The 15,417-nt window shown below is 43.6% G+C and overlaps 1 protein-coding gene across 1 annotated transcript; it reads right to left on the reverse strand.

The window, feature by feature from the left end:
• Nucleotides 1-8,108: 8,108 nt before the first annotated feature.
• TEX13B (testis expressed 13B) lies at nucleotides 8,109-9,774 on the reverse strand. Its single transcript, XM_055267982.2, is given in 4 exon segments — nucleotides 8,109-8,741; nucleotides 8,744-8,963; nucleotides 9,073-9,563; nucleotides 9,729-9,774. Coding segments are annotated over 3 exon segments (936 nt in total). The 5' UTR covers nucleotides 9,532-9,563; nucleotides 9,729-9,774; the 3' UTR covers nucleotides 8,109-8,484.
• Between the last annotated feature and the right edge of the window lie 5,643 nt (nucleotides 9,775-15,417).

A 15,417-nucleotide genomic window follows, 5' to 3' on the forward strand; every position in this document is an offset into this window, starting at 1 on the left:
AATGTACATAAAGGTCCTAACAGTATCTGTCACAGAATAGGCAATAATAAATAGCTTGTTTGTAATCCAAAAGCATTTATAGCCATATTCAATAAATATTTATTGTGTCTGTTATGTGCTGGGCTCAGTGCGAGGTACTCAGTTTACTTACTGCAAAGGAGATAGACAGATAAGGCCCCTGTCTTCATGTATATTATTGTATAGTAGAAAAGACAGTGAAAAAGTAAATGAATAAGACAGTTATAAATTGCGATAAGAGCTATAAAGGTAAAAATATGGTGCTGGCGGTGAAACCATGTCTCTACTAAAAATAGAAAAAATTAGTCAGGCGTGGTGGCAGGCGCCTGTAATCCTAGCTACTTGGGAGGCTGAGTCAGGAGAATGGCGTGAACCTGGGAGTCAGAGCTTGCAGTGAGCCGAGATCGCGCCACTGCACTCCAGCCTGGGCGACAGAGCAAGACTCCGTCTCAAAAAAAAAAAAAAATATGGTGGTGGGAAGGGAAATAGTAGAGAGGATCTCCTTTAAATTGGGTGGTCAAACAAATCCTCTTCTAGGAATTAATATTTGAGATCAGAAGGATGAAAAAGAGCTTTTCATGGGAAGAGCAGGAGGAAGAATGTTCCAGGTAGAAAGATTAGCTAGCGCAAAGTCCCTGAAGTAGGAGAGAACATGGCATTTTTGAGAACTGAAAGTAGGCCAGTGTGGCTCTAATGTAGAGAGCGAAAAGGAGAATGATAAAAAATGAGGCTAGGGAGGGGAGGTAGAGAGGGCCCAGATCATGTGAACACCTTATAGGATGAGGATTTTGGATTTTATACCAAGAACAATGAAAAGCTCTTGAAGGATTTTGGGTAGGGAAGTGACATGATCTAATTGGTATCTGTAGAAGACTGTTTTGGCTGCTGCATAGGAAGGAACCAGTAGATGGGCAAGAATAGATTAGTAGGATGCTATTTGGCCAGTCTAGGAAAGAGGTGACAGTGCCCTGGACTTGGGTGGCATTTGAGGATATAATGGTAAATAAATGGGTTTGAGGCTTATTTTGAAAGTATAAATGTTAGGCCTTGCTAATTGATTGGATGTAGAGGATTGAAGGAAAAATACTCATAACATTTTTCTGAGCAACTGGATAGTACCACTTAACTGAGATGAGATGCCTGGGGAGGGTTTCTTTGAGGGGACAGAGGAGTATAAAAATCAAGAACTCGGGTTTAGACATGTGAAGTTGAGCATCCTTTGAGACATCTAAGTGGAGATGGTGGTGATGGAGGTACTAGTTAGAGCTGTTGTCTAGGATTCTGTAATTACTAACTCTTGCTGTCACCATGTTAGATTACTGGGAAGTATTCAGAAAACATCTAAAAGAAAAATACCTAAAGATAGGAGTTGATAAATGTTATCAGCATGGCAAGCATATAGAGTCACGACTGCTTCTTGTAAAAGACCATGGTATATCAGAAGAGACACCATGTGGAATTCCTCAACAAGATCATTTTATTGACATGGAACATGTATTTGATCCTAATGAAGAGGGCTCCAGCTCACCCCGAACTGTGGTGCTTCAGGGATGTGCTGGGACTGGGAAAACAGCTGTGGTGCACAGGTTCATGTTTGACTGGGCAGCAGGAACGGTTACTCCAGCCAGGTTTGACTATCTCATCTATGTCAGCTGCAGAGAAATCAGCCATATTGCTAACCTTAGTGCTGCTGACCTTATCACTAACACTTTTCAAGATATAAATGGACCAATCTTGGACACTATTCTCGTATATCCAGAGAAGATCCTGTTCATTCTCGACAGATTTCCTGAGCTGCAGGACCCTGTTGATGACCAAGAAGAGGATCTTAGTGTTCACCCCCAGGAGAGGAGGCCAGTAGAGAGTCTCTTGTGCAGTTTTGTGAGGAATAAATTGTTCCCCGATAACTGCCCGGCCTACAGCCATGAAGAAGCTCCACTCTCTGTTAAAACAACCTATCCAGGCAGAGATACTATGGTTTACAGATACTGAAAAGAGAGCATATTTATTGAGCCAGTTTTCAGGTGCTAATACAGCAATGAAAGTCTTTTATGATCTTTGAGAGAATGAAGATCTTGACATTATGTCTTCATTTCCCATCATCTCCTGGATGATATGCAACGTCCTGCAGTCACAGGGAGATGGTGACAGGACTCTCTTGAGGTCACTTCAGACCATGACTGATGTGTATTTATTCTACTTTTCCAAGTGCCTCAAAACCCTTACAGGTATCTCAGTATGGGAAGGACAAAGTTGCCTGTGGGGTCTTTGCCGTTTGGCTGCAGAGGGTCTGCAAAACCATCAGGTTTTGTTTGCAGTCAGTGACCTCAGAAGACATGGGATAGGAGTGTGTGATACCAACTGCACTTTTCTCAGTCGCTTTTTGAAAAAGGCTGAAGGAGCTGTCAGTGTCTACACTTTCCTTCACTTCAGTTTCCAAGAGTTCTTGACTGCTGTCTTCCATGCCCTGAAGAATGACAATAGCTGGATGTTTTTTATCAAGCAGAGAAAATGTGGCAAGAAATGTTCCAACAATATGGAAAAGGTTTATCATCACTAATGATGCAATTCTTATTTGGCCTCTTACATAAAGGAAAAGGAAAGGCTGTGGAAACTACTTTTGGGAGAAAAGTTTCCCCAGGACTTCGAGAGGAGTTACTGAAATGGACTGAGAGAGAAATAAAGGATAAGTCTTCTAGGTTACAGATTGAGCCGGTGGACCTGTTTCACTGTTTGTATGAGATTCAGGAAGAAGAATATGCAAAAAGGATAATTGATGATTTACAGTCAATTATACTGCTTCAACCTACCTATACAAAAATGGACATTCTGGCTATGTCCTTCTGTGTAAAAAGTAGTCACAGTCACCTGTCAGTGTCTCTGAAGTGTCAGCACCTACTTGAAGAGGAAGAGTGAGCCTCAACATTCGTGCCACCAGCCTTAACACTTATTCAGTGCATATGTCCATGTCTTTCCTCCAGTTTTTGTCCTTCCCAGACTATGGGCACTGTACACACTGTGTGTGTGTGTGTGTGTGTGTGTGTGTGTGTGTATTAGTATTCATTGTCACTGTGTGGATGTGGTTTGTAATTCTAAAGTGTTATGAGCATGTAAGGTAATCAAGTTGAAGACTCTGCTATTTTGGTCTAATGACCATTCTGGAAAAAGGTGTAAATGTAACATTCGATTGGTTGTCATTCTCCTCTAAATATACTTCATCACTGAGGCCTCAAGGAACTTCAGGTTAGTAAGGGGCAGAGGTACACTCCTGTATTATCTTTCTATAAATCCTGGTTATTTCCACCAGAGCTTGCAACTTCACAGAAGGTCACGAGCTGAAGTTGAAAGAGGCTTAGGTAAGTTACTTTTATAATATGGGCTCTGCATACCATAAAATGCAGTCCTACTGGCTTATTGACTAAAGAAGCAAAGAAGACTTATACCTGTGTTATCTAGAAAATGCTGTAAGTCTGTTCTCAATATTTGGGTTAAGATTGATAATGCCTCTCCCTTAGTTTTCAGGCCAGTTGAGGGGCAGGGGACTGACAGGAGAGGGGTCAGCAGAAAGCTCCACTTGAGGAATGAAATAACTCAAGTCGTGTCCCTTATAGTTGTATTTCTTGTGTGGGCAATAGCATAAAGGTGGAAATGAGCATGGGATATGTGTGTTTGAGGGAAATGAGAGGGAGGGAGGCATTAACAAGAATTTGTGTTTGGAACTAGAGGGGGAAGGGATAAGAGAGGTTTAATGGACTCAGAATTATGAAAGACCTTGCCTACAAGGTCTTGACCAATTCTGTATATGTATATAATATACAGCTTTATTCCAGTTGTATATTATAAGGTAAAATAATGGACCAATACATTTAAAGTTGAAACACTGATGGAAACAAAGGGTATTCTGGTTCATTCTGGGTTTCCAGAAAGTCAACCTTAGGTGGAGTCCTCCCCCATAACCCTTATGCCTTTATCAGAGGGCTTAAACTCTTATGAAAAATTTAACCCAACGTTCTTCTTTCCCAAGGGTATTGGCTATTTAAGAGTTTACTATTGAGCTTTCCTGGTTTTAAATTATTGTTATGAATTCTTCTATTAGTACCGACAACCAAGAACCAGTTATATTGTAAAGTTAGCTTGGGCAAGTCACTTGATGACTCAGAGCATGTGCAAAATGGTGATTATAATACTTGTTATTGGATTAAGGGCCAGATAAGATAATTTGTGAAAATAAAGTGCTTACCTCAGTGCCTGGCACATAGTAACATGGTTTTGGAGTCAGACCTGAGTAATGACCTCAGTTCTGTACCTATGTGACCTTGAGCAGATTACTTTTTGTGCCCTAATTTCCTTATCTGCAAAATGGGATAATAGCTCTCAAGGTTTTGGGAAGGGGTAAAATAGTGCTACTAGCAAGGTAACAAAAGCCAAATAAGCCTTTTACTTAAGTTTTATTTTAAATTACTTTTTATTTCCTCATCTCTTTTAGGTCCTTTCAGCTGCGCAGTTTGCCAGTGTCTCAGCTACACCTGCTCTGCCAAGCACTGCGTAATCCATACTGTAAAATCAAAGACCTGAAGTAAGCCGAACTTTGCTTTAAACTCTTAGGCATTTGCAGGTAAAGATTAGGTTGCTAGAAATTGCACTCCCAGCTGACTGATCTGAAAATAAAATATAGCTAGTTTTCAGCTTCTCCACAGTGGAGCAACAAATGAAGAGTTATGCTACAGGCCTAGAAGGGGCAGGAAGGAGTGAGGCCCAGATCTCTGCCCGCCTGTCCTGCCTTTTCCCCTTTTGTATGTACTGTTTTGCTGTAATGAGTAAGTGGACGGTTGTAACACCTGAGAGATAAATTTGGGTGTGCTGCCCCACTTGGATCTGCCACCCCAACTTTCTTTTCCTCCCAGACTGCCACTGCTCTCCCCCTTAGTTTTCTTTCAGTTGGGTCCTATCCTACTCCATGCAGCTTGACGATCCTTTTCTCTCCCTCCATTCCCCACTTTCACCCTGTAGTTATTCCCCAAAGTACCCAAAGACGATCCCACCCCTGCCCTGCCCTTCCATCTTCACTTACTTCCAAGCACTTTGCCCACAACACAAACACACAAGCAGGTGCCCCGTTGTTTTCACACCACTTTGCCTTATAGATCAATGTCTGCTCTTCTTTTTCCCTCCTGTCCCAGAGGAAAAGGCAGCCCTTGCAAGCCACTCAAGCCAGTAAATTCACATCACTGTTTTTGTATTTTTGTGAATATTTATTTTACTTTCGTAACACAGAGGTATATAAAGAAAGAAAAGCCCTCCACCCAACTGCCCCATACCCCATCCCACCCTATATCCCCATACCCTGCTGCCTCCTATCATCCCCTGACCCTGAGCCCACCCCCACCCCAGGTACCTTGTTTGCTAAATATATGTCCAGACCATTTTCTATGCTTACTAAAACATAAAACTGTAACGTAAGACAAACATAAATACATAAATTTGTAACATTCATATACACACTCACAGAACTTTGGGGGGTTTTGTCTTACAAAAACAAAAGCAACCTTGTCATATGATTTTTTTTTCATTTAACAATACAGGGGCCATGCCTCCAATACAGTATACAAAATCTACCACATTCTTTCACAAGTGTTTTGCATTTTCAAGCTTTCTTCAGCTATCTCCTTCTCCATGGGTCAAATTTCTCCCATATTCAAAAGAACTGGCTGGGCACGGTGGCTCACGCCTGTAATCTCAGCACTTGGGAGGCTGAGGCAGGTGGATTGCTTGAGATCAGGAGTTTGAGACCAGCCTGGCTAACATGGTCTCTACTAAAATTACAAAAATTAACCGGGCGTGGTGGCGCATGCCTATAGTCCCAGCTACTCAGGAGGCTGAGGCAGGAGAATCACTTGAACCCGGGAGGCAGAGGCTGGAGTGAGCCAAAATTGTACCACTGCACTCCAGCCTGGGCAGCAGAGCGAGACTCCATCTCAGGAAAAAAAAAGAAAATTAAAGAAAAAAAAAATCCTCTCTCAACTGAGTATCTCACTTCAATCCTTCCCTTCACAGCCAAGAATCCTTGAGGAAGAGCCTCCCTCACTGACTCCACATCATCCTCACTCACTCCTCACTTCTGCAGTTTGGCTTCTGCCCCTGCCACTCCCCTAGATCTGCTAGAAGATCCGAAGTAAATGCCAGACCCAGTGGATACTTTTCAGCTCCTATCTGAGAGGGCCCCTCAGCTTCATTGACATTTTCTCCTAATTCTTCCCGTTCTGACTGGACAATTTTGCCATCTAGTGGACATGTGGGAGTATCTGGAGGCATTTTTGGTTGTCACAACTGGGACTCTGAGGGGGTGGATGCTCTGGCAACTAGTGGGTAGAGGCTAGGAATTCTGCTAAACATCCTACAATGTACTGGACAGCACCCTGCAACAAAGAATTACCCAGCTCCAAATGTCAAGAGTAGTGAGATTAAGAAACCCTGCCCTAGAGATATATAAAGAAACCCAAAGACGTTTCTGAAACTGCAGGCCAGGAACCTGGCCCTCAATCCTGATTATTGTTCATCCCCAACAGGAGAAAACCTAAAAATCAAGTTTAGCTTCAGCAGAGATGTCCCAGGGCCATGACAGCTTCTTAGTCTCTAGGTCCACAGATCCTGGGCAATGTCCAGGGCTCCTTCAGTTGTGTCTCAGTCTGGTCCAGGTGTAGCCCCTTCTCATCCTTCCACCTGTGGGCTAAAACATACATGTAGCCCCCATCAACAAAACTTACAATCATCAGAGGGAGAGAAGCAGACTAACCTGTCACCTACCCCCTTACCCTACCCACTCCTATCCTCCTCCACCTCACCCCTTCCTTCTGGAAGTTGATTTCCCATTGGGATATGTTTCTGTTCTATTCTACATTTCTGAATTCACTGAGAGCTTTGTAGCCAGATTTCCATCCCACATTTATCATGGTGGTGGGCTGGGGGAGAGAATCTCTCAAGATGGCACCATGCTTTGGCTCAGTCTAGACCAGCAAGCCCTCTGAGCACTATCAGTTGCTGACTCACCTCCTTGGCAGTGGCAGTTCTCTTTTCAGATCTGACTGTCCCTGGTTCTACTCACTGGGGACTGGAAAGGATTCTCCTGTCATGGGGCCATACAGTCATAGCAGTCTGCACCTGCATGGTGCTGGTGTCTTCTGTAGGTAGGCCTAAGGGATTCTCTTAGGGGTGGCAAATCTCTGCTGTGTTGATTTGAGTCAGGATGAACCTGGGGTTCATCCCGGGCTTGTTTTTATTGTTTCTTGTGATATAACTCACTCAGAGCATGAATGAACTTCCTATCCAGTTCATTCACGGAAACTCTTGGGATTCAGGAATCTCCACTGCTCACCACACCCTGATGCAACTCCCCAGCCAGTCCCACCATTTTCTTTAATGGTCTTTTGTTCAAAATTGCTCTTCTGGTACAAACTTCTGACTGGGAAATAATCTGCTTGCTCAGAACGGAAACTCACTCAAATTAGTTTAAAGTAAAGGGGATCTGTGTAAAGTAGATTTTCCTGTAGCACAACTACAGGAAGTGAAAAGTGATTGGGCCATCACTACCCTCTCCATCTCTCTGGAGTCACGGGATGAACTCCTCTATGCCTGTCTGCTCCCTGAAACCTCATACCAGCATCCTCTAAAAGACACTTGACTCTGTAAAGCATCCAGTTCTGTTCCTCCACAGCCAGGGCCAGGCCTCAGCTATGGCCTTGGTATCCATGGCTCTGACCCTGGCCCCAACTCCAAGTGACCCACTGCTTCATTGCCCAACACTATTCTAACTGTAGAATCTGCCTGTCTGTTCAGATTTTCTAACGTAAAAATTCATTTGGCTCAGGATTGGTCAAATATCCACTCCTGCTCCAATTATCTAAGGCCTACATGAAGGGAGAGAGTGTAGGTGTTACATACTGCCCAGGTCCAACAGATACTTAAGATAGGGAGCTAGAGACACACACACACACACAAATAAAAACTGCAGCAGTTCTGGAGTGTTGACTACTAATACTCTGAAATACAAAGGGAGTCATTAAAACATGTCTCTCCCTGCCCGTCATCTACATCCTCCCACCCACAACCCCACCTCCCCACCCCCGCTACTGTCCAATCTTCCCACTCATCCCCTTTTCCCCACTCCACCCAATCCCCCTCCCACCTCTCCCCTCTCCCGCTGAAGATTGATTTCCCATTGAGATATATTTCTGTTCTATTTTACATTTCTGAATTTACTGAGGCTTTTGCAGCCAGATTCGCCTCCCACAGAGGAAGCAATTTTCCCTCCGTGAAAAATTCACAGCTTTACACCACCGGCAGTCCCAGTCCCCTGGCCTGCGATATACTGGAGGTCTTCTCTGCTGATGGGGTTCTGAGTCTCTCCTGTCTCTTGGGGGCTCTTGAGGGTCTGTTCCCTGGGCCTCCACATCAGAGGACAGGCTAGCATCAGAGGCCCCCCAGCTGGAAGGCATCTGAGTTGGAACCGGTGCTGTGACCTTTGCTGGTGAAGGGGGTATATTGGGTATGGCTGAGAAGGCGGACGAAGGGCATGGGTATGAGTATGTGAATGAGGTAGGGAGCTGGACAGGAAGAGGCTCCAGTGAGACTGTGGACCCAAGCCCAGAGAAGACAGACATGGCTGTTTGTACTGACCTGGGATCTTCCTCCCTCTGCCCCGCAAAGGTGTAATTTGCCTGCTACACAGCTCCGAGAGGCTGCCTGAAGCCTCCTCCCAGCCCCTACAAGGCCTCTGCGGGGGCAGGCCCTGCCTCTGCATACCTCTCCTCTCCTTCTTCTCCAGCAGCACCAGCAGCAGCCACCGCCTCCTTTTCCTGCTCACCTGCTCCTTCTGTCCAATCCCCTCCGGCAGTGGCCAGGCCTGGAAACACTGTAGCCTGGCCCTGTCCCTGGGGAGATGCCAGCTCCTGGAGAGAAGTAGGCAGAGCTGAAACACATTCTGGGGACAGGGCAGGGGGTCCGGGCAGGTTGGGGCATGGCAGGGGCATTGGACAGGGACCATTCGGGGGATCTTACGGCATGGAGGAGCTTCCATCTCAGCATGTCCCGCTCTCTCTGCACCTCTGCAAGGCTGGTCTCGGTTAGCCGCAACTGGAAGGTCGCCTCATTGCATTCCATCTCCTGCTGTTCCTTGAGTTCCGTCAGGTTTGAGGCCAAGACCAGCGCAGCTGATCTGTGCAGTTTGGCAAAGCCTTGCAGCCACTGCACCCTGCGGTTTTGTAACTGCCCCTGCCTGTGGGCAAAGCGCATGCCCAAGGCCAGGCTGCCCCAGGTGCAGGCCTCTTTGACCTCGCTGGACACCTCGCTGTCCTCCAGGATGGCCCTGAGCTTGTCTTCCACCTCCTCCCAGGATAAGGATATATTCTCGAGGTAGAACTTGGGGCCTTTCGTGTGCCTGGCCATTTTCTCGTTGATGAAGGCCACCACGTTTCCGTGCCGGAACCCACTAATGGGGTCCTCAGGTCTCAAGGCCATGATCGCCTAGGGGCTTAACGATTTCACTAGCCCTGTGTGGATGGAGCAGCCAATAGGTTCCTTTCCTCCCCGTTAGCCTCTCCCCTCATCAGTCTTCTCCCACCTTCTTGCCCCCGCCCTCCCCCCTCTGACAAGACCCTCCTAATGACCCTCTGACCGGCTTGTCCTACCCTAGGACACCTCCCACCAGGCCTCACCTCTTCAGCCAGGGGCCAGGGGAAGTACAGGCCAACCCCGCTGCTTAACACGCCTGAAGAGAGGGGGACCTCTTTCCCTCCTAGGGCTCCGCGGGAAAAGAATCCGCAGGGCCAACCCTCGAGGCTTTTACTCTGGGACTGTTCCAATTTCCAGAGACCGTAGGGGTGAAAGGGAGTGAGTGAGGAAGGCCTCTGCCACTCCACTGGGACATAAGGGAACCTGCCACATGGTTGGGAGACCTTGAAGGCTGAAAGAAACAGGAGTGGTCCGGAAGGACTTAGAACCAAAAAAAGTATTCGTGAACAAGTTGAAGACTCATCCCTCCCCACCATAATGGCTTGTCCCATGCCAGGGGAGTTTCGCCCCCCAACTGGAATATTCTAGAGCAGGAAACAGCCCCAGCCCTTCAGTTGCCCTTGGAGGAAGAGGGTGGAGCCAGGGGCGGAGCTTATCCCCTATTTGCTCAGGACTTAACATCCCAAACACCCTAACAAATCCTGGCCTGTCCTTCCTCCCTTAGCTCCTCTTTCCCCACACTCCTCCCATCACCCCTTCTCCCACTCCTTCCCGACTGAAACGCCTTGAATCTTGAAGTAACTGTGGGAGAGAGAGAGTTAGGAGTAGCACAAATACACCTTTTTACCAAAACCTGAAATATCAGAGATCTTCCATCAGAGGGATATGAATATGTCTCTTAAAACCTTCGGCCGGGTGTGGTGGCTCATGCCTGTAATCCCAGCACTTTGAGAGATTGAGATGGGTGGATCACGAGGTCAGAAAATCGAGACCATCCTGGCTAACATGGTAAAACCCCTTCTCTACTAAAATTACAAAAAATTAGCCTGATGTGGTGGCACGCGCATGTAGTCCCAGCTACTTGGGAGGCTGAGGCAGGAGAATCGCTTGAACCCACGAGGCGGAGGTTGCAGTGAGCCGAGATTGCACCACTGCACTGTAGCCTGGGCGACAGAGTGAGACTCCGTCTCAAACAAACACAAAAACAAAAAAACCTTGAATGACTTTCTGAGACCCACAAGATAAACCAGACAAATCTCAGGTTGAGTCCAACGTTGCTACCCTATTACATGACATTGTACTGTAACTGAAGCTGTTTCTACCTATGGATCTATGATGATGGCCAATGACAAAAGGGCATATAAAGTTGTAAGAGTAATGTTTTCTATGATCCCGTATTTGTAAAATGTAGAAATTATGTGTGTATGTGTGTGTTTGCATATGCTTGTATGTTTTTATAATCTTGGAGAACAGAATGAGGGAGGATATATAGCAGACTCAACATTAATTATCTCTGGGAAGTGGGATTGGACTGGAGGTTAGAAAAAAGTTTTTAACTTTAAAATACATTTTTCTCTAATTTCGCTTGTTATAAAGAGCATATAACTAACTATATGTATGCATACATCACAAATCTGGAAAGTTATATACTAACACTTTAACAGTGGTTATCTTTGGGTAATAGGAATATAGTACTTTAAAAAATATTCTTGACATTTTTCTCTATTGTAAAATTGTTTATAATAAACGTGTTATGTTTTTCAAAATTGAAAAAAAAATGTTTCTCCCAGTAACAGCTGATCATTGCAAGTAATTTTTAAGTGCTTGGGAAGTACTTCTATGATCCTACCCTTCCTTCGACCTGGGTGATAATCCCTCTTAATAGTTATATAGTCTTTTAGATAGGCCATAGCAAGTAATTTTTAGTTTTTCAAACGAAGCATCTTCTCTCTTCCTCTGTGGCCCTTGCACAGGCTCCTCTGTGCGTGCACGGATTTCTCCTCATCCCCTCCTCCTCTCTCCATTCCCATTCTCTTCATTCACCTAACTCCTGTACAGCTTCTATTCCCTTTTCATTATAGTGCTCAAACATTTCTTCCTCTTGTATTTCCTGATTCTCCAGACCCCACCTCAAGCTAGGCTGAATTGTGCAACCTTTTTGTGTCTCCATAACAACTTGTGCATATGTCTGGCAGTACTTTTCACACTGTATTGTAATCTGTGATTTTCTCGTCATTTTTCTCCATCAACTGGGGATTCCTTGAGGGTTTAGTCTGTGTCTTAATTATCTTTGTGTTTTCAGCATCTAGCACAGTGGTAAGCACCCAATATATTAATTATTGAATGAATTGAAATAATTTATTACATCAGCAAGGTGCTAACAAGTACCTCTAAAGATACCTCTATTCTTTTTGTTTGTTTCTGAAATGTATTTTTTCTTCACACAGACTGATTTTCTGTCGCCTCACAGCTTCTTGTGGTAGGGACCTCTCCTCAATATTTGAAACTAACCAGCATCTGACAGATTTAGAATTTGTAAAAAATATCCTTGAAGATTCAGGAATGAAGCTTCTGTGTGAAAGATTAAAACAGCCCAACTGTGTATTACAGACATTGAGGTAATTGTAGCAGGATAATTTGTTATTTGATATTCTTATTTTGGGGGTCAATTTCTATTTCTGTTGGGGAAGAGCATGAATGTGGTAATGAGGTCATTCTTCTGTTCTCTAAAGGTTATATTGGTGCCTTATCTCTTCTGCTTCTTGTAGGGCTGTGGCAGCTGTTGTTAGCACCAATCAGTGGCTCACTGAACTGGAATTTAGTGAGACAAAACTGGAAGCTTCAGCTTTGAAATTGCTCTATGAAGGCTTGAAAGATCCAAATTGCAAATTACAGAAGCTCAAGTAAGTTGTAACTGTTGGTTTTCATTCTGCAGGAATATTTGAAAAATATGCAACTCAAGACGGATGTCTTAGGATCAAAACACATTTCAAGGAGTCATTAAGAGGAGGAATAAATGTGGCAGTCCCTAAAGTAGCTTCTGTGTAACAAGTTTAGGAAGACAATTTTCATTTTAAGTGGAAACATTATCAATAACAATAATAATAACTCATGCTTAGCAATTATTGAGTACTAAGCATTGTGCTGAGTATGCACAAATTATTTTAATCTGCACAACAGCTGTGAGAGATCCAGATTATATTCATATCTTTGCAGATGAGGAAATGGAAGAGGTCCAATGTAGTTAGGGTAAAAAAATATGGCAAAGGCCCAATTCAAAACTCAGATGTGTCTGACTTCAAGTCCACCATAATCACATTAATTAAAAAAAAAGTGTTATACATGTTAGTCAAGGTTCTCCAGACAAACAGAACTAATTGTGTGTGTGTGTGTGTGTGTGTGTGTGTGTGTGTGTGTGTGTGTGTGGAGAGAGAGAGAGAGAGCCAGAGCCAGAAACAGATTTATTTTTAAAAATTGGCTTATGCAGTTATGGAGGCTGGCAACTCCAAAACCTGAATGGTAGCCTGGCAGGCTAGAGAATTGGGAAAGAGTCAATGTTGTGTTTTGAGCCTGAAGGTTGTCTGATGGTAGAACTCCCTTTTCTGAGGAAGTCAGTCTTTTTCTATTAAGGCTTTCAACTGACTGGATGAAGCCAAACCATACTATGGAGGATAATCAACTTTACTCAAAAATGTACTGATTAAAATGTTAATCTCACCTAAAAAGTACTTTCACAGAAACATCTAGAATAATACTTGACAAAATATCTGGGTGCCATGGCCTAGCCAAGTTGACATATAAAATTAATCATCACAATATGCATGTGGGAATTTTTTTAAAGCAAAAGCTCTTTAGCATTCAAGTGTTATGAAATCCACATTGAAAACTCATTTTATGCAAAGTACCTCTATTTAAAATTTCTAAATTGGGGAGATATAAATGCATCTCCATATGAGCTCTCTCTTTTTTTTTAATGCACAAGGATTTACCCTCTCTTTTTTTATTATACTTTAAGTTTTAGGGTACATGTGCACAATGTGCAGGTTTGTTACATATGTATACATGTGCCATGTTGGTGTGCTGCACCCAGTAACTCATCATTTAGCATTAGGTATATCTCCTAATGCTATCCCTCCCCACTCCCCCCACCCTACAACAGGCCCTAGTGTGTGATGTTCACCTTCCTGTGTCCATGTGTTCTCATTGTTCAATTCCCACCTATGAGTGAGAACATGCGGTGTTTGGTTTTTTGTCCTTGCCATAGTTTGCTGAGAATGATGGTTTCCAGCTTCATCCATGTCCCTACAAAGGACATGAACTCATCCTTTTTTATGGCTGCATAGTATTCCGTGGTGCATATGTGCCACATGTTCTTAATCCAGTCTGTCGTTGTTGGACATTTGGCTTGGTTCCAAGTCTTTGCTATTGTGAATAGTGCCACAATAAACATACGTGTGCATGTGTCTTTATAGCAGCATGATTTATAATCCTTTGGGTATATACCCAGTAATGGGATGGCTGGGTCAAATAATAATTCTAGTTCTAGATCCCTGAGGAATCACCACACCAACTTCCACAATGGTTGAACTAGTTTACAGTCCCATCAACAGTGTAAAAGTGTTCCTATTTCTCCACAACCTCTCCAGCACCTGTTGTTTCCTGACTTTTTAATGATCACCATTCTAACTGGTGTGAGATGGTATCTCATTGTGGTTTTGATTTGCATTTCTCTGATGGCCAGTGATGATGAGCATTTTTTCACGTGTCTTTTGGCTGCATAAATGTCTTCTTTTGAGAAATGTCTGTTCATATCCTTCGCCCACTTGTTGATGGGGCTGTTTGCTTTTTTCTTGTAAATTTGTTTGAGTTCATTGTAGATTCTGGATATTAGCCCTTTGTCAGATGAGTAGCTTGCAAAAATTTTCTCCCATTCTGTACGTTGCCTGTTCACTCTGATGGTAGTTTCTTTTGCTGTGCAGAAGCTCTTTAGTTTAATTAGATCCCATTTGTCAATTTTGGCTTTTGTTGCCATTGCTTTTGGTGTTTTAGACATGAAGTCCTTGCCCATGCCCATGTCCTGAATGGTATTGCCTAGTTTTCTTCTAGGGTTTTTATGGTTTTAGGTCTAACATGTAAGTCTTTAATCCATCTTGAATTAATTTTTGTATAAGGTGTAGAGAAAGGGATCCAGTTTCAGCTTTCTATATATGGCTAGCCAGTTTTCCCAGCACCATTTATTAACTAGGGAATCCTTTCCCCATTGCTTCTTTTTGTCAGGTTTGTCAAAGATCAGACAGTTGTAGATATGCGGTGTTATTTCTGAGGGCTCTATTCTGTTCCATTGGTCTATATCTCTGTTTTGGTACCAGTACCACGCTGTTTTGGTTACGTAGCCTTGTAGTATAGTTTGAAGTCAGGTAGCGTGATGCCTCCAGCTTTGTTCTTTTGGCTTAGGATTGACTTGGCGATGTGGGCTCTCTTTTGGCTCCATATGAACTTTAAAGCAGTTTTTTCCAAGTCTGTGAAGAAAGTCATGGTAGCTTGATGGAGATGGCATTGAATCTATAAATTACCTTGAGCAGTATGGCCATTTTCACGATATTGATTCTTCAAACCCATGAGCATGGAATGTTCTTCCATTTGTTTGTATCCTCTTTTATTTCATTGAGCAGTGGTTTGTAGTTCTCCTTGAAGAGGTCCTTCACATCCCTTGTAAGTTGGATTCTTAGGTATTTTATTCTCTTTGAAGCAATTGTGAATGGGAGTTCACTCATGATTTGACTCTCTGTTTGTCTGTTATTGGTGTATAAGAATGCTTGTGATTTTTGCACATTGATTTTGTATGCTGAGACTTTGCTGAAGTTGCCTATCAGCTTAAGTAGATTTTGGGCT

This window comes from Symphalangus syndactylus, chromosome X (genome assembly GCF_028878055.3).
Source record: "Symphalangus syndactylus isolate Jambi chromosome X, NHGRI_mSymSyn1-v2.1_pri, whole genome shotgun sequence".
Classification (NCBI taxonomy): Eukaryota; Metazoa; Chordata; class Mammalia; order Primates; family Hylobatidae; genus Symphalangus; species Symphalangus syndactylus.